This window comes from Stomoxys calcitrans, chromosome 5 (assembly GCF_963082655.1).
Source record: "Stomoxys calcitrans chromosome 5, idStoCalc2.1, whole genome shotgun sequence".
Lineage (NCBI taxonomy): Eukaryota > Metazoa > Arthropoda > Insecta > Diptera > Muscidae > Stomoxys > Stomoxys calcitrans.
Window position 1 is genome coordinate 58637276 of NC_081556.1, and position 19003 is coordinate 58656278.

At 40.3% G+C, this 19003-nt stretch overlaps 2 protein-coding genes across 2 annotated transcripts; both read left to right on the plus strand.

Annotated features, from left to right (window-relative positions):
• Positions 1–60: 60 nt before the first annotated feature.
• Positions 61–9311, plus strand: LOC106087986 (lipoyltransferase 1, mitochondrial). Its single transcript, XM_013253256.2, has 4 exons — positions 61–1029; positions 8325–8432; positions 8492–8848; positions 8929–9311. Exons 1-4 carry the CDS (start codon positions 445–447, stop codon positions 9091–9093), a joined length of 1215 nt encoding a protein of 404 aa, XP_013108710.2. The 5' UTR covers positions 61–444; the 3' UTR covers positions 9094–9311.
• Positions 9312–13076: 3765 nt separating this feature from the next.
• On the plus strand, positions 13077–13794 carry LOC131997632 (uncharacterized). The gene is made up of 2 exons (XM_059368784.1): positions 13077–13462; positions 13522–13794. Exons 1-2 carry the CDS (start codon positions 13295–13297, stop codon positions 13702–13704), a joined length of 351 nt encoding a protein of 116 aa, XP_059224767.1. The 5' UTR covers positions 13077–13294; the 3' UTR covers positions 13705–13794.
• Positions 13795–19003: the final 5209 nt, after the last annotated feature.

The following is a 19003-nucleotide window of genomic DNA, read 5'->3' on the forward strand; positions in this document are numbered from 1 at the left end:
ATTATTTGGAAAACTTCGTTGGTTGCAAAACAAGTTCCGTTATCAAAAACATCAGCGTCTAGACATTATACAGAATCAGTGAATGAAAATAGAACAAAAGTAATAACTTGGTAAAATTAATATTATCTGTAGATTAATACGTTGTGCTGTGCTGAAATCAGTCGCGACAAAATATTTACCCACTGGAAGAGGAGTGTAGTGCAAGGTGATAAACGTTAACGACTAAGTGTTGTTGTTGCGTGTGGATGAGTACGTGAGTTTCGTTTGGTTACCCCAGAAACTCGTACCCTCAAAAAAAGAGAATTGAATTTGATAAAGAGAAAATAACGACACAACAACCAAGAGTATAATAGGGACACATTCGTGCAACTCCCCGCAGATATCGCTTTCGAATCCCATACATTTCTTGCGAAAATTTTTGGTCGTATCTATAGATTGGGCGAAATGAATGCACTCGGTGTAAGAATAACTCGCAGTGCCATTACAGCCGGCCAGTGGCGATCTATTTTGGGCACAGTTAACACCAATCAACGACAACAAACTTTCTCATCTAGCGCTTCTAACGATTCCAATGACGGCAACTGTAATAAAAACAATGGCAATGAAATAACCCGGAAGAACATTACCGATGCAGATATAAAAAAGTCTGTTTTCATTTCACAGTCCTATGACATTTTCACAAATCTGGCCTTGGAAGATTGGCTTTATCGCAACTTCGATTTTAGTCGCCATCATGTTCTTTTACTTTGGGCAAATGACCCATGCGTTGTCATTGGAAGACACCAAAATCCTTTCACAGAAGCAAATGTCTCCAAACTGATGGACAAAGGCATAACATTAGCCAGAAGAAATAGTGGCGGAGGAGCCGTCTACCATGATCGCGGTAATCTGAACTGCACATTCTTTACACCACGTGAAAGATACAATCGTAAATATAATCTGAATATACTTACGCGAGCACTATTTCGTGAATGGGCTGTAAAGACGGAGATAAACAAACGAGACGATATTGTGATTAATGAAAAAAAGGTAAGTAAATCTCCCGCTTAAAGAGCGATGCTAATTTTAATAAAATAAATTGTAAACAGCTTTAACATCGAGGTCATTTATATTTTAGTATTTAATGTAAATTGAACTGAACCATGCGAAAAGCTTTGTAAAATGGAATAAGTAAAATTTTTAATCCTGCTAACGGCGAAGTATCAAAAAATAATTACTGATCGCTGTTATAAAAATTAAATTTGAACAACATTGAATTTTAAGGCATTAACACTTATGTGTTTGTATGTATGTTGCGACCATAATTGACTTCTTTATTTCAATCGTCAATGTTCTTCATTTCATTAGAAAAAACTACTTACATGCATACATATGTAGGTATATAACAGTTCAAGCATATCATTACATGCTTGACAGTTTGAAAGGGGTATTAAATAGTAATTTCATATGCATATGTAATTCATTAGAGTATAAAGATATGAATATATAACATAGGGAAAGCTGCAAAAGTTGAAATTTTCCTCAAATGCGTTGGTGGATAGTATATGCAATGGGCAATATTTTGTAAATATTTTCCATTTTATGGAATTATAAAGTCATTTTAAAGTCAAAGATTATAATTAGTTATGTCGTTTCGTTTGCAATATATTAGAGTAGGTACTTCGGATCAACTTCTAAGGCGATGTAGCATATTATGTGTTCTTAAATTTTGCATATTAAGCTGAGTATTCTGTTCAGCTTTTCAAGCGGAATGCTGTTAAACTCCATACAAAAAAAAAAAACGTCGGCGAAACATTGTCTTAAAAATAGGCGGAAAAGTAGTACTCTGCTCATAGCGAGGAAAATGGCAAAAAAACTACTATAATGGCAACACTTATACCTATTGCCGGGATTATTTTTGTTTGTTTTATTGGTTTCAGTGGTTGCTTTTTCTTTATTTATGTAAGAAAAAGTATATAAAATAGAGAAAACGATGAGTGCAGACAAAGAAACGTGTTTTGTTATGGAAGCATAAACATTGGATCACTGTCAAATTTCGCTCGCGAAACAATTGAAAATTTCAGCGGCTATTCCGAAACCAGAATAGAATACTAACCCTTACGCGTAGTAAAAATGTGAACTTGATGAACATTAACTTTCTAATTTGAGTTACCATAGGTTAAATGTGATAACCTTAAGATACTAAGAGTCTGATTCACAAAACTTAATGCAGATTTTAATTAGGTTTTTAAACCTATTAAAGGCTTCATAAAATTTTGTGAATAATGCCGCAGATCGGTCGGCTTGAAACAAGTCACTGTTTCAAATTTTATTGAAATCAATCTGTTAATAAATGCGGCTTTTATGGGCTTAAGACCCTAAGTTGGCAGATCGGACTATATGACAACTGTATCTTAATATGGTTAAGAGAGCTCACTGTTCCAAATTTCAACATAATCGATTAATATATACAGTAGTTTACTGTCAGATTTGTCCGGCGCAACTTAACCTGCGTGTAGAGAAGGTACGGATCTGTTGTTGTTGTTGTAGCACTTTATTGTGTACTATCTTTCGTCTGCTTGATTCTGTCGAGTGTCAAGACCCAGGAACTCCGCGACTAAGATGGGGTGCGTCCACAGGGATCTGGGTCTGAGTCGAGTGGGTCTGGCCGGGCAGTTAAACAGGTGACGTGTATCGTGCGGTCCCTGGTTACAATCGGGACATACATCTTGCACGTCGGCATCAATCCTAGCTCTGTGGGAATTGAGACGGCTGCATCTGCCGGAACGTAATTGAGCCAGAACCACTCTGGTTTGCCGGGGGAGGTCGATTTCTTCGGGTGCAATGGGTGGCGGTCGTTTTCCAAGGACTACATTCACCCGGCAGCCAATTAACGCGTCTGCTACCGTGTCTGCATGAATGTTGTTCAGACCCGCTTGATATGCCGCTTGATCTAGAGGTTCTCTCTTGTAGCGTTGGACCTCACGCTCTAGATCGTGTAGATCAACCTTAAGGCTTCTGGGCGGTGGGTATCTATCCACAAGATGATGATTTGGATGATTTCTGCGATAGCAGCCCAGAAGGTATTGCTTAGACAGCATGTAGTTATATCTTCGCACTGGTAGGATCTTTGTCTCCTGATGGAGGTGATCCACATGAGAACTAAGGAGACAGCCCGTCGCAGTTCGGAGGGCGGCATTCTGACAGATCTGAATATTATTCCACTGCGTGTCACAAAGTTAACGTGACCACACTAGCGCTGCATAACTTACCACAGACCGGCCAATTGCTTTGTACGTGGTCAACAAGGTTTCTTTGTCTGCACCCCAAGTGCTGCCAGCAAGTGACTTGAGGACCTTGTTTCTACTTTTGACTTTATTGCAGATTGCTGTGGCATGTGGGGAGAAAGTGTAGGAGCTGTCAAATGTGACGCCAAGTATTTTGGGACACTTGATGGTCGGAATCATTTCTCCATCGACCATCACAGTCAGCTCAGAATTCACCTCACGCGTAGTGAACAGTGTGGCTGAAGATTTGGTGGCGGATATCTTCAGATTTCTTGCAGCGAAATATGAGGCAAGCTCGTTGAGGTAGACGTTCAACCTATCAAGAAGATTTGGTGGCGGATATCTTCAGATTTCTTGCAGCGAAATATGAGGCAAGCTCGTTGAGGTAGACGTTCAACCTATCGCAGATGTCATCAATGGGTGGGGGGCCTGATGCCATGATCGTACAGTCGTCCGCATATGATACGATCTCTATGCCGTCTGGAGGAGGTGGGATGGAGGATAGGTAGAGGTTAAACAGAGCCGGAGATATCACCCCACCTTGGGGAACTCCCTGTTTCACTCTACGGTGTTTTGACTTCTTATCCCTAAATTCCACAAATGACTGGCGGCCACACAGATAATTCGCGACCCAACGTTTCAAGCCAGGCTGGAGGGACGTGTTGGCTATGTCCTCAAATAATTTGGCATGGCTGAACGTGTCGAATGCCTTCGATAGGTCCAGTGCCACGAGGACCGTCCTATCACATGGCCTGGGTTGATTGAAGCCACGGCAAATGTGTGTGGTGATGACATGCAAAGCTGTTGTTGTGCTGTGTAGTCTCCGAAATCCGTGTTGATGCTCGGCGAATGGAAATTCTCCTACGAGGCTCGGGAGGAGTAATCCCTCAAGCGTTTTTGCCACTGGTGAGAGAAGGGAGATCAGTCTGTACGACTCCCCCAAACTCGGGTCTTTTCCAGGCTTCAGTAGCGGGATCACTCTGCCCATTTTCCAGACATCGGGAACTATAAGAGTGTTCAATGACATGTTGAGGACAGTGGTAAGGTACTCAACTGAATCCAGATTCTTCAGCATCAATGTAGAGATTCCGTCGGGGCCCAACGCCTTGTAGGATTTGGCGCCACGGATGACATTCGTAACTTCGCCCACGGTAAATTGTGATGGCTGTTCATCGGCTCGGAGACCACAAATACGACGAATGGCTCTCCTCCTTGCCCTGTCTCTCTCGGGATGCACAATAAATTGACGGTTGAACAACCTGGCGCATCTCTTCGGTTCAGTCACGGTTATCTCGCCAAAAGTGACTGAGGTCCTGTCGTCCCGTCTACCGGGGTTCGAGAGAGACTTAACAGTGGCCCACAGTTTGCCTGCACCGGTGCCTAAGTTACATTGCTCCAAGTGTTCCAGCCACAAATTCCGCTTATATTCGTTGACTACCCTGTTTATTTCCAGATTCAGCTCGCTGATTCTGGGGTTAGCAGGGTCCATAGCACGAATCCCATCATGCTCGTCTGCGAGTACCACTGCTTGCCCCGGGAAATTGGGTCGCACTTGGGGTACCGGCTGATATAAAGCGAGCGGCTGCTGCGTTGATGGTGTCTCGGAATTTCCTCTCGGCCACAAGCACATCAGAGGGGGGTGGCAGTTCACTGAAGCGGCGATTGGTATACTCTCTGAAGCCAGTACAATTGGCCTTCTTATAATTGATGAACGTCCGGCGTTCAGAGGTTATGAAGTCGGGTGGTCGGTCGATGGTAAGAATTATGGGGAGGTGGTCTGACCCCAAAGAGATGACGGCTTGCCAGGAGACGTCACTCAGGTGATCAGGGGTTGCAATTGAGATGTCTGGCGAGCTGCTGCACCTCCTCGTAATCCTCATTCACCTCATTCACCGTGCAAAACGTGGAGCTATCTATTTGCTCTGCCAAAGCTATGCTACGCTGGTCGTTACCTAGGGGAGAATGCCATGACGTCTGATGCGCATTAAAATCCCCCAGAACCAGACGATTATGGCCAGATAGCAACCCACTAATGTCGGGGCTGTAGGCCTGGCCATTAATCGGGACACAGCTATCAACCGGCGGTATATACACGTTGTATATCTCTATCTCGGCAGTACCAGACCTGACTGCTACCCCCATACATTCCATGTATGGGTCACTAGCGTCAAGCGCAGGCGTCAGTCATCCTCGAGAGAGTCTACACTGATTCTGGAGAATTTGGATCTACCTGAAGTCGATTACCTTACAATTGTCCTCAACCTGTCTTTGAACAATCTTATAGTACCCGATGTCGGGAAGATGAAAAGGACCCGAGTAAGGGGGTGTCGTACGGACCGATCCGTCTTCCCTCACCAGTAGTCAAGACGCTAGAGGTACTACTCCTGCCAAGTCTCGTTGGAGAATTTACATTCGCTGAGCATCAGCTTGGATTTCAAAGACCGCATAGCACAACAACTGCTTTGCATGCCATCACCCCATACATTTGCCTTGGCTTCAATCAGCCAGGCCATGTGATAGTGCGGTCCTTCTGGCACTGGACCTACCGAAAGCGGTCCATCATACCACACGTCCCTTAAGCCAGGGCTGAAACGCAGGGTAGCGGATTATCTGTGTGATCGTCAATCATTTGTGAAATTTAGGAATTATAGCCCAGTCCGAACGGCGTGGCGCAGTGCGACTCCTCTTTGGATAGAAGTTTTACATGGCATAGTACCTCACAAATGTTGCCAGCATAAGGAGGGGAAAACCACCGCTGACAATTTTTTCTGATGGTCTCGCCAGGATTCAAACCCATGCGTTCAGCGTCATAGGTGTACATTCTAACCTCTGCGCTACGGTGGCCTCCTAATTTACTATTACTTTCAATAAAACCACAAATATTCCAATATTTATTATAAAGAACAAAATTTCCATAAAATTTTCTTTAAACACAAAATATCAATGAAATCTTCTATATAGACAAAGTTTTAATAAAAATTTCTCCAAAGACAAAATTTTACTGAATATTTCCTTAAACACAAGATCTCAATAAACTTCACAAAAGTTTCATAAAAATGTATCTCAGGATAAAATTGCAGTGAAATGTTGAGTAAAGAAAAACTATTTGATTGGCTATTATATAACAATTATTAAGATTATGACTATTTTCGCAGAACTTGTTTTTATTAACTTAAATATTTAATAAAGGACTGAAAAGAACGATTAATAATACATCTTTAAAAGGTCCTTTTTTGGCACAAAACCCGATATAGTAAAAACATGACTGTACTACTATATTTAGCAAAAAACAGCCCTGTTTTCCAAAATCGGCCTGATGAACTTAATGACTATCTGATCTTTTAAGTAAAAGACAATGTTGACAATTGCACACTTTGTAATTTACTTGAAATGGAAAATACATACCATTTTCTTGGGAGATGCCCAATATTTTCATTCTATCGAGTTCATTAGTTCGGGAAAACCCTGCTTACAACTACCGAAGTTTATGAAATTTTGAACAACATTGATCGATGTCGTGTTTACCAATATATACTAAAATGTCAAAAGTACAGATCACTTTCAATTACCGAATATGAATGAGAAAAAAACTTGTTGACTTTTGAAATTCTTTATGTTCAAATAGATAACTACGGCCAATCAGACATGCAACATATAATTGATTATATGTTGCGTGTCTGATTTTGATCTGAATTAAACAAATAAATCATTATACATACAAGTAAAAAATATCGTCAATACGTAAAGGGTTTTAAAGCAAAAATCGTTAAGCGTCAGAATTTTGGTAAAAAAAAATCGTCAAAATAACGTGAAATCGTCACATCTGGCAGCCCTGCTTGAATGAAAGATCTATGACCGTAGAGTATGAATCTGATATTAATATCAGGGACACGAAGGACTATGAGCTCACTTACGTTGGAGCATTGCCTATGTCATTCATTGCCCGGCTATAGTGCTAATAGATACCGGCACTTAGGTGGGGACACAATACCACACATGAACATACTTAGGGGCGTGGCATGGAAAACATTTAAGGATATTGTAAGTAGCACGGAATTCCTAACTTAGATTTTCTTTTTCGAGCCGATTACTGGCTCAGGTGTATGTCCATAGTGGCATGGGCGGATTAATATTCGCACCCTCTTTTCAACCCAACCTGATATTAGGGACCTGATTTTAATATAAGGTGCTCAAACACCTTATATTAATATAAGGTGCTCAAACACCTTATATGTTGGCCGATCGGAACTAAGTGTTATTCAAATAAAACTTAAGAGTAGAGTAAGAAGTTGATATCTAAATTTGGGAAAAAACTCTGGTGACGAGCCAACCCAAGACAAAACGAAGGGCAACCGGGACAAATGAAAAAAAAAAAACATCTACCGAACATGTATATATACCGATAGGGATAAAATATGATTGTAATAAAAATGGAGTACAAATTTTTCCCTCCAATTTGGGTTGTCATAGGAAAAACTTGAGGAACTTTGGGTTGATTCACATGAGTATGGGTGGCTTGTAAATGTTCTCATGTATCCCATGTGGTAGCTTTGTGATATGATTTTAAAAGTAGATAACAAATACGCTTAAGAAATCAATTAGGGTGGATCTGAAATGGACACCTAACCATCAATGACTTGATCATTTTAAAAACAATCTACGTCCCTATTTTCTAATTCTATTCTATTTTCAAAAATCAATTTTAAGTTGTAGCGAAGCGTGCCAGCTAGTTTTATTTAATTTAATAGATTTTGTTCATTTAATTTAATTAATTTTAAGTTTATCGAAATATTATTAGTCTTTATAATGGGTGTATTTACTAGGTTTAAAACTTGGTTTGGTATTTCTACACTTACTAATGCAATTATTAGATTTTGAGCAAATAAAGCAAATTTTTCTTGTTAGATATGGTTATCACTACTGTTGACGTCGTGCTTTTGTAGTCTCAGCTATATAATCTTTTTGACTTATGAACTTGTTCCTATCATTGAAAAAAAAAACACTTTGTTAAATACAATTCAACAACTGTTAATTTTGTTTGTTTTTTTTTTTTTTTAGATTTCTGGTACTGCAGCTAAACTAGGACATCCGAACGCTTATCATCACTGCACACTGTTGGTCAGTGCAAACAAGTTGCACTTGGGAGAGTCATTGGTTAAAGAAGACGTATGTAAATCGTTAACATATGTGATACCTTAGTAAATTCCGAATTTCCATAATTTTAGGCAAATTATATAAGCAAAGCAACTGCATCAGTCCGTTCTCCAATTAGAAATCTTGTCGATGTTAATCGCACCGTTAATGTACCACAGCTGTTGTCTGCTGTGGGATACGAGTTTTTGCGCACATCTGCTACGGAACTGGAAGATGGGGGCAGTACACAAACGATGAAACAGCGCGGCTTCCAATTAGTTAATCCCACAGAAAAATGGTTTCCTGGAATCAATGTCATACGACAGGAATTCAGCTCATGGGACTGGGTTTTGGGCAAAACCCCTAAATTCAGTGTTGAGAAAGAACTGGCAATAAAGGCCGACGAAGACAAACACTTAAAGATGAAACTAATTGTAGAAGTTGATAAGGTATGTAAATCGTCTTTTAAGCAAATACATCTTTATTACATTTTAAATAAATACATTTTTAATTAATTTATTTGAATTAGGGCCTCATGACTGAAATCGGAATTGAAATGCCGAGCGGCGAAAGAGTTCCCATTGTATCACAACTACAAAACAAACCATATAACGAAAAAAATTTGAATAACATAATAAGCGCTTTAAAATTGGTATCTACGGACAATGTAAAGCAGGCCATAAACGGTTTGTGAAAAATCCTTTTGATTTAGATTCAGCTTAAATATGCCCTTCGTTCATTGAAAAATAATGCCGATGCCTTTTACAAGTCGTTGTTACAAGTGTGCAATTAACGTTAATTTTTTTTTTAAATTAAACATATTTCTTCATTATCACATTATGATTTTAATTTTTTTATAATGTTAATTTTTTTATTAAATATATGACAAAGTATATTAGAATATACCACAAACCTATCGTTTTTTATTTTCACTTGTGCAATCGAGCACTAGAATTTCGGGTATTATTTTACACACCAGTCATATCTCTTTCAGGCGATTGTTATATAATATATTTGATCGGTTCATAGGGATCTTTTTAGCGATTTCATAAAAATTTTGGTTAGGTTGAAAAGAGGGTGCGGATATTAATCCCCCCAACCATGCCACTATGAACGTACACCTAGGCCAGTAATAGGCTTATTGTGCGCTCTAAATACTAAAAAGTAACCTCGAAATATTGTAGAAAATCTTAAGTCAGGAATTCCGCGCTACTACAAAATCCCTAATTGTTTTCCATACCACGCCCCCCAGTGCCGGTGTCTATTAACCGCGAAAGACGGACGTGCAATGACAGGAAATGCTCCAACGTCTCATCATCTTCCCCACATCCTATTACTTGCCGCACCGATTTTGTTTAAATGAGCTCGTAGTCCTGTTATGATACCGTAAACTATACTGACCTCCTGCTTACTTCCTTTCAGCAATAGCCTCGTCGTCTCAGTATCTGGATTTCCCTGTTAGATATCGATAAATTTTATATACCTTGAAGTACAACTCTGTAATGTGATTTTATTTCTGTTAGAGGAGTAGTGAGCAGTTGAAGCAAAGAGTTAACGTACAAGTGTCGAAGCACAACAACGAAGTGAATTGCATTATATTGCATTCCTTATTATATTTAATAAACACTTTGAATATAAACGCCCTGGGAACATTCATTCTGACGAGAGTAAGACTAGAGTCTCTAACAAATCAGGAGTAAGATAAATTTACCGAAAAGGAATAAATTGGTGAGAAGTGTTGCGTTGGAATAGCAAAACGCCACTGGTGGAATTGAGAGTTCTGGGGAGGACGTGGAGAGCAAGTCGCTGAATTAATTGCGAGGAGTTATCTGGAGCAGGTCGTCAAGAGGGCGATTGAGGATTTCCTCAGAGGAACGTAATTTGGGTGTGATTGCTTTCGTTTGTCAGCGAGTAAGAATTTGGCTGTGGTGTGTTGTTGCCGTAGCTTGTGTTGGAGTTGTTGCTGTTCATTGAGCTTGTGAGCCAAGCGTATGTTTTAACGGCAGTTTCAAATGTTTTGTACGAGCAGGCAAGTGCTAAGTTACTGTTGTGAAAAATAAAAGAAGTATTGGGTTGAGAGAAACGAATGAAAATTGTGATTCAAGGGAGGAAACGTTTTTTCCGAAGACAAGTTGGATACAACTATAAAAACATCGTATACTGGGAGTCAAATACGAGAAATAATTGAATGAATATTAAAAGTCGAATGGAAGTACTTGCTCTGTAGAACATGGTTTCACAACTATTGGTACACTTATAATCAATAGAGAAACTTCCAAATATAGCGTTGTGACCGATTTACAAAGGAACGATTTAAAGGAATGGGCGATTTGCATAATTGTTCTGATTAATTCCGATTGGAACTGTTGCATATGATTGGTTTCCTTCTTTGCAATTGGCGACAAGGGCTGATTTTGAAAGAGCGTTGTTATGTGTGCGCTTAGTCGGCGTTCGAAATGGCTGCCGGTTAGCTGTGGAGAGACAATCAGGGCTAGGGGCCTCAACCCGCCAAATCAAACCCTGCACACAAACATCGAAAAGGAGGGGGCACTGTTTTATTCACAAACTTTACTGACTCATAATTACACACAAGGGAAAACATCAACACAGAGATCTTGGTGGAAGGATCTCACGCTAGCCCACCCAACCATGGTCCAAAAAGTCCGGCACATTAGATTATGTTGGACCCCGTACACCACACCTACGAAATCACACACTTACCACATTACTCCGCCCCCCCCCCCGAATTTATAAATTTACCAACACATAACTTTTTCTACTATAAACTAAGACATATCAAAATTTATTAAGATTTTTATGGGTTTGAAAATTAAAGATTTTAAATTTAATATTCTTTTTTTTTTTTTTTTTTTATTTAACTTTCACTTACAATACTTAAATACACAACACAAAAAAAAAATAAAGAACAATACTGGTTAATTAGAAACTTTTCGGCTCACTCATTATAAGGCGAGACAAAAACGATAACCTTTATCCCTTGGCCTAAGACGCTGCCCAATTGGCGCGAATTAACAACTTGACCTATCTCCTAAAAGAGCTCTCTTAAAAGACCTTTTCTGCCCTTAGTTTGCTGCAGAATCAAATTACAACCAAAAGACCGGGAATTTGGTAATCCTCCTGGCTACCTTAAGCCTTATTATACGCAAATCCAAGTATTATTCTCTTCACACTTCTTTTTTTTTTATCGTTACGCTATTTCCCATACATATTTAACACTAGATATCAATTATTTGTTTGTTTTATGATGAAAACTAATCGAATTTTTTTATTTTTTTTTTTGTTACCTCTCTTTTAGGTTTTTGGACGGCTGCCAGACAATATTAAAATCTCGCTTATGGGGACTTCACAGATATAGGACACAGACATAAATTGGTAAGACACAGCTTTTACCTTGATTCCGTTAACACATTGATTACAGATTGCCTTTTATTTCTTGTTTCAGGGTTGTTTATATATGGATGATCCCAGACAAAATCACACGGCTGCAGCACCTGGGTCAGGCCTCTTCAGCTCGAAGCTTACTCCGCACAACCCTCTCAAGCTGAGAAATTTCGCAGCCGCCAGCAATCAGGCACAGTAAGCTCGGAAAATTGGGGCTCACTGGGGAACTTTTCCACCAATAAAAATTTCGCACTGGCCCCCTTATGCGTAGGTTGGCCAGTGCTTATCGCCACTACAGGAATCAATTTCTATTACACAGAAGAAATAACAAAAATCACCAGTCTACTTCAGATTTTACATGACATCGCCACTCACATTTAAATGTATTTACAGCAAAACACGATCAAAATAAAGTTGTTAATGATGTTCAATATTCTATTTGCCTTTACTGACACTGACAACACAGATATATTTCAATTAAATACACCGACTTTTTTCTTAAATTCACAGAACTAAGTTCGCACTATTACGTCTCCTTGGTTAATGGCTTCTCTCTCTCGCCCTGGCCAGCTTATATAGGCCCATTTTCCTCCCGCCAAATGCCAATTTTCCAAGATCGACCATTTTCCTCTAACTTTCTTTATGCCGCATTTTCATTCTTTCTCCAAAATAAACAAATTTCCTTTGCGGCCCTCTTCTCAAAGACAGGGCCGGTATTAACTATTGTGAATGCCCATTCGGAATCAACTCTGATGCCTCCCCATTTAAATAAACGGACCAACGACTTATCGGACAGATTGTCATATCTGACGGATTCCATACATATCTAAAGTCAAACACCCACTTCCATTAAACGTAATGGAAAATTAATAACGCCAAATGCGCTACGCGTTGTAGGAAAATACCTATCAAATCATTAGTCCTGGGTTCCATGAGCAAACATGTCGCTGCGAATATAAATGACATACAAATGCAATGTAATTTGTCCCGGTGTAGAAGAACTCGTCAGCGCATGATTTCGATACGTGTTGTATCGTCCAATGGTATGCGGATGATTATCATTGGAAAATTTCGGTTCTAAAGGCCTGATTCAGAACAACGTGTAACATGCCGAAGCGACATGTCGCTGCTTCCATGACCCTAGTACCAACCCTGACTTACGCCTGAGTACACGCATGTGCCGTACCATACGTTGAACACTAACTATGGCCAACCCTGTCAACCATTCATTGGACATGTGCAGCCAACCTAAGCCATTTCCGCAAAACCTCACACGCCACCACCACGACAAACCCCATACCGCTGACGAAAATTTCCATCCCATTGGATGAATATATAAAAAAAACAAAAGGTGCCAATCATCGTCTGTTCCACCAAGGCAACAAGGTGGTGGCGTGTGTAGTGGAGACCAAAGGCGGTATCATAGAAACCCCACTCTTTGGTATTAGGCCACCCACCCCCCTTATCGGCATGACTCCCCTTCTTCTGCCTTCATGCTGTTGCCGTTCGCCCTACTGTGGCCTGCAACAAAACGTCGAGTCCGGCGAGGCATCGATGCCGAAATCGACGTGCAGGGCAATCCACCGAGCAACGTGGGGAACTCCCACACCCTGACTTGTCTCATGCCGGGCTCTACGCCGCATATGGAGGAAGGGAAAAAGGTAAGTATATTGATACCTCATCACGAATAAGAGTGTAATCGTCTCTCCTTACTTCACAGGTATGCAATAAAGGTATAAATGCCTTGACGTCGCCGTGTCTTTGTAGTCCACCTGATCATGTCCCCGTACATATATATCCAGGCACATATCGCCCATGCGAGCCTGTCGCATCACACGGCTGCCTCAAAGGAATGGCTGTCCACGACGCAGGTAACCGCCAATGTGGCCTTGGTGTAATGTAAACGTCCTGTAGTACATCTAAGTGTATGTGTGTTTACCCCTTTGTAAATCGTGCAAATATCAAAATAATAATATCCCGAACATGCAATATATCATGTGGTCTATTCTCCTTATCCATCCCAAACCATTCCGAATCGAATCAGACATGAATGTATTCAGGAGTATGCAAATGAATCCACTGCTTTCGTAGGGTATTTGTGATGTTAAAGACTCGTCATTAGGGGATAATAATATTAAAGCGCAGGAAGTGTCATGAAATGCCCAGCTGGCCATAAAAAGGATATGTATAAACGCATGCAAGTGCGAGTGTGTGTATGTGGAACTGCTTCGGCCAAACAGACCAATAATCGAATAAAAAACTAGCAAAGGTGGTATAATATGAAATTTGTTTGATATTGTTGTTGCCATATAAATCTTATGGAACATTTATGGCTAGCGCCCTTAGTTCAACCGCGTTGCCAGTTGACAAAAAATTGCATTACGGAAGCTACTTTCAATGGCAATTGCTAATACCAGTCGCTACAAATGGGATCTTTTGCCACCACTTTCTGTAGTTGCTCTGTTTTATCAGTAAATACGCGGTGAAACTAAAAATGAAATTATTTGTCTCTTTCCCTTTTTGGTTCAAATTGTTTGTCTGTCAGTCACAAATGTGTTGGTGTTTGCAGACTTCAATATGGTCAAAATCCCCACAAATCAACAGTGTCTGATGTAAAAAAAAACAAATGGAGACAAATCCACGTCCAGCCCGGGTTATGCATGTGCAACCAAAACAACACCGCAGCATAATCTTGAAGATCGTTGATAGTGTGGAAAATTTTTAACACAAAGACAAAATAAAAACTAGCGGGTGATAAATGAAGAAAAAGGGAATCACAGGCCATTGATCATCGCCAGACGTGTCTATTTCCATTATACGGACGGCAACAAATATAAATATACATCTAGTAGGCAAGCTCTTTTAGTGTAAAAAAAAAACAATTACTTGATTTGAAGAAGCATCGAAGAGGGAAGCAAATGTGACTTAAACTGATCATCTGCACCGTTGGTTTATCTATTTGGTGTCGTTGTTTACTTATTTATTTTCACATTTTCTTGCTGCGGGGCTGCCAAAACGCCATGGCCGACATCAATTGAGAGAAATTGCATTCGTCTATTTAATTAGGTCATTGCCGACGTTGGATATTACAAGAAAAACACAGGTAATAATCTCCTTGAACGTACAGGCTAGCCTTCCTATCGCTGTGATAGACCATCTGATTGATGTGGCTGCGAAGTTCGTCATAATGTATAACGACGGGTAGCTTCTCGTGAATTATATCCACGAACACGACAAAAACTGTATATGTGCAACCAGGTCCTATCCGTTGGTCATGATTCCTAGTCATCAGGATGCCCGTACAAATACTTCAACAATTGGACGTCAGGCTGCAGGTAAAAAAAAAACTCGCATAGTTATAGTTGCGTAGAAGTGTGTAACATCGTGTGTGTGTCTGCCCGGTCCGACAATGCCAGCATCTGGTGCAATTAACGGTATTAACGAAATAAGGCAAAGGTGGTATACTGACACCCCACAAAGTATGTATATTAGATGGATCGTTGGAAATAAAAAAAATCATGTTCCTCCACGTTGCATCACAGCAGAGTGGTAAATACTTGCATGTAGGTATAGCATTCGTTCACATGAATTCCAAATACTAAAGTTCCAACTGTTCAAAAAATAATACTTTCCCATTACCGGGCTTACATATAAAACTGACTGATAGGTTTTGTGTTATCCAGATTAACTACCGTATTTTGGCGAACGTGGCATGCGTTACGTTAAGCCAAAAATAAAATCTCGGGGAAATTTTTGACTGGCACAAGCCAGAAATGATATGTAAACTTGATAAATATTGGTAAAATTGATCGGATCGGAAAAGTTGTTTGAAGGGGTAGAATTTTATTGAAATGATATCGTGAAACCTGTTGCAACAATGTTATTGGCATAAAAAACTGTTGCATGCGCCGTTGACATGGCAGAGCAACTATAATTGAGTTCCATGAGATCAAATAGCATGAACAAAAAAAAATTAAATCAAACTGGGAAATTTTCCCCAGTTCCATTCAATATCAGCGTTCTCAAGCATCAGCCAATAAGAAAAATCGTAAAAAATATATACAATTCGACTCAGACATGAAAGTTCTATATACCTTTGCCTAATGGCAACACAATTGAAGTGGGATGGTGATCTATAGTTGACCTATAAATGAAGTGTCCCACGACGTCTTACCGAATCTAGAGAGATCCAACGTCGTTGTAGTGGCTACCTATATATCATTTATCTGTCCCTGTCCAGTTGGACTGGTGCGAAATCAACACCTAATTGAAGTAGTAACTTTCGGCATCATATAAGGTATGATCTTAAACACCAAAAAAAATTTAGGAAACCCGTTTTAGGAAGAAAGACACGATCTTGTGTGAGAGTATACCTGTTGTTAAGGGGGAAATTAATTTCGTTTACTAGTGAACTCTATCTTTTCAAATCTTTTACATGGCATACCCCAATGGGTTTCCCATTTAAGTCTTCAAGAGAATACATGTTGTTTCCTATGGGTTTGACAATGCGACATTTTATAAACTTTCGAGCGAATTTCGCATTAAAGTTTTTTCCAAAATCACTCAGGACATTGTTTCTCTTGTATACTTCCTGGCCAGGTGTAAAGCTGATTACTCGCGCTCTTGCATTGTATCTTTTTGCACTTTGTTCATAGGCTTGATGCATATTTGCCTTTATCTTTTCGCGAATAATTTCCATTTTGTCCTTTCGATTCGTTTGTGATATCTCATGATCAGTCATTGAGAGCAACTTTTTGGCCAGTTTATAATCGGAGCCATGGGTGTACATATTAAACCCGAACAAAGCGAAGAATGGAGTTACTCCAGTAGCACTATGCACCGATGTTCTTAGGGCACATTCGATCTCTGTTAGATAGAGATCCCACTCCCGATGATCTTTTTCCAGGTACGCTCTTATGGCAGCGAGGACCGATTGATTTACGCGTTCAGACGCGTTAGATTGAGGAGCATATGGAGCGGTTTGCATATGGTTTATTCCATATGTGTCGATCATATCCTTGAATGCCTTTGAAATGAATTGCGCCCCATTGTCGCTGTGTACTGTCTCCGGTACACCAAACTTTCGGAAAATATCTTCTACCAGAAACTTTACTACATTGGAAGCCGTCGCCTCCCGCATCGCTTTCAAAAAGGTAAATTTACTAAAATGATCTACAACGATAAATATGAAAGCGTTGCCGCTTTTAGATCTTGGGTATTTACCTAGGAAATCAATGTAGAGTTTTTGAAACGGGCGTTCGGTTATGACTTCATTTCCGATTGTAGGCAGTGTGTGTTCGTTCACAGATTTAGTTTCTTTACATACAGTGCAGTTCGAGACGTACTGGCGAACTTGTTTTGCCATCTGGGGCCAATAATATTTCTCCTTTAATCGATAAAGAGTTTTGGCTATGCCACCATGCGCGGAAGTAGTTTTGTCATGTGCTTCTTCGATTAATCTTTGGGTAAGTGATTCAGGTACCCATAATTTCCATTGAAATTCTTGACAAAAATCATCATTTGAGCTATGCCCCTTTTTTAAAATCATGTTGTCGATGATGCGTAGATCTGGTAGCTGTTCCTTGTGCCTCTCAATCTCTTCTCTCAGTGCCTTGTATTCATCACTCTCGAACTCTAGCCTCTCGAAATCGAATACCTGGTCCATTTCTATCTCGTCAGCGGTTGGCAAACGAGAAAGCATATCGGCCACTATGTTGTCCTTACCTTTACGGTGTTCAATATTGAAATTGTACCCTTGGAGTTGCAATGACCAACGAGCTAAACGGCCACTAAGGTCTTTTAGGTTCATTAGCCACTGCAAACTCGCATGATCCGTGATTACGGTAAACTCCATAAGTTCAACATAGGGCCGGAATTTTTTTATTGCCATAACTGCTGCCAGGCATTCTTTTTCGGTGACACTGTAGTTCTTTTGGCACTGATTGAGTTTTTGCGAATAAAACGCAATCGGGTGTTCCTCCCCTTGGCTGTTCAATTGGAACAGTACCGCACCAATTCCATACTCCGAAGCATCACATTGTATATAAAATTGGTTTGCAAAATCGGCATGGCGCAAAACCGGGGCAGAGGTAAGAGCCTTTTTCAGATTTTCAAATGCCTCTTTGGCTTTCTCATTGATGGTAAACTTTACAGATTTCTTTAGCACATCTGTTAGGGGGGCCGAGATGGTTGCGAAGTCCTTTATGAATCTTCGGTACCAGCCAGCTGTACCAAGGAAACTTCTTACCTCTCTGGCACTTTTGGGTACTTTAATTTTTCGAATTGCCTCGATTTTCTCCGGATCGGTTCGCAAAACACCTTCCCCTATTATGAAGCCCAAATATTTTAGTTGCCGAAAACAAAACTGTGACTTTTTTAAGCCGATTGTCAACCCATCTTTCTGTAGACATCCAGCTACCTCTCTTAGGAGCCTCAGATGCTCGTCGAAGTTGCCTGAGATGATCAGCAAGTCGTCCAAGTACACGAAGACATTCCCTTTCAATCGCTGAGGAATGACTTTGTCCATCAGACGGCATAATCTTTGTGCGGCATTGCACAAGCCAAACGGCATCACACGGAACTGGTACAATGGACGACCGGGGACCGTAAAGGCAGTATATGGCTTGCTATCTTCATCGAGCTGTATTTGCCAGAAGGCATATTTGAGGTCCACACTGCTTATATAGTGGGTCGCGTCAATACGGCTTAAAATACCATCTATATTTTGCAGTGGGTACGCGTCTTTTACTGTCAGCTTGTTAAGTTTTCGGGCATCAAGGCAAAAGCGGTTTTTGCCGGGCTTTCGTACAACGGTGGTTCGGTTGCTCCAGGGGCTTTCGCTCTCTTCAATCACGTTTAGAGCAAGCATATTATCGACCTCCTGGTAAGTTATCGCTTGTACTGCTGGAGACATCGGGTAGTGGCGATCTTTGACGGGCTCTGCGCCTTCAATCAACTTGATGGTGTGTTTTTCTAACGTTGTGCACCCTAAACCATTCTTCTCGTACGTACTGAACGCCTCTATAACCTCATTTAAACGGGTGGATTGTTCAGGTGATAATTCATGAGGGTTCAATTTATATTTCGCATCAGCGCTAGTAATTTCTTCGGTGATTTTCTCAATGTTTATTTCCGAAATACCCATTATATCGGGAGCTAATTGGAACAGACGCCAAAAATCAATACCCAGGTATAAATTTTGC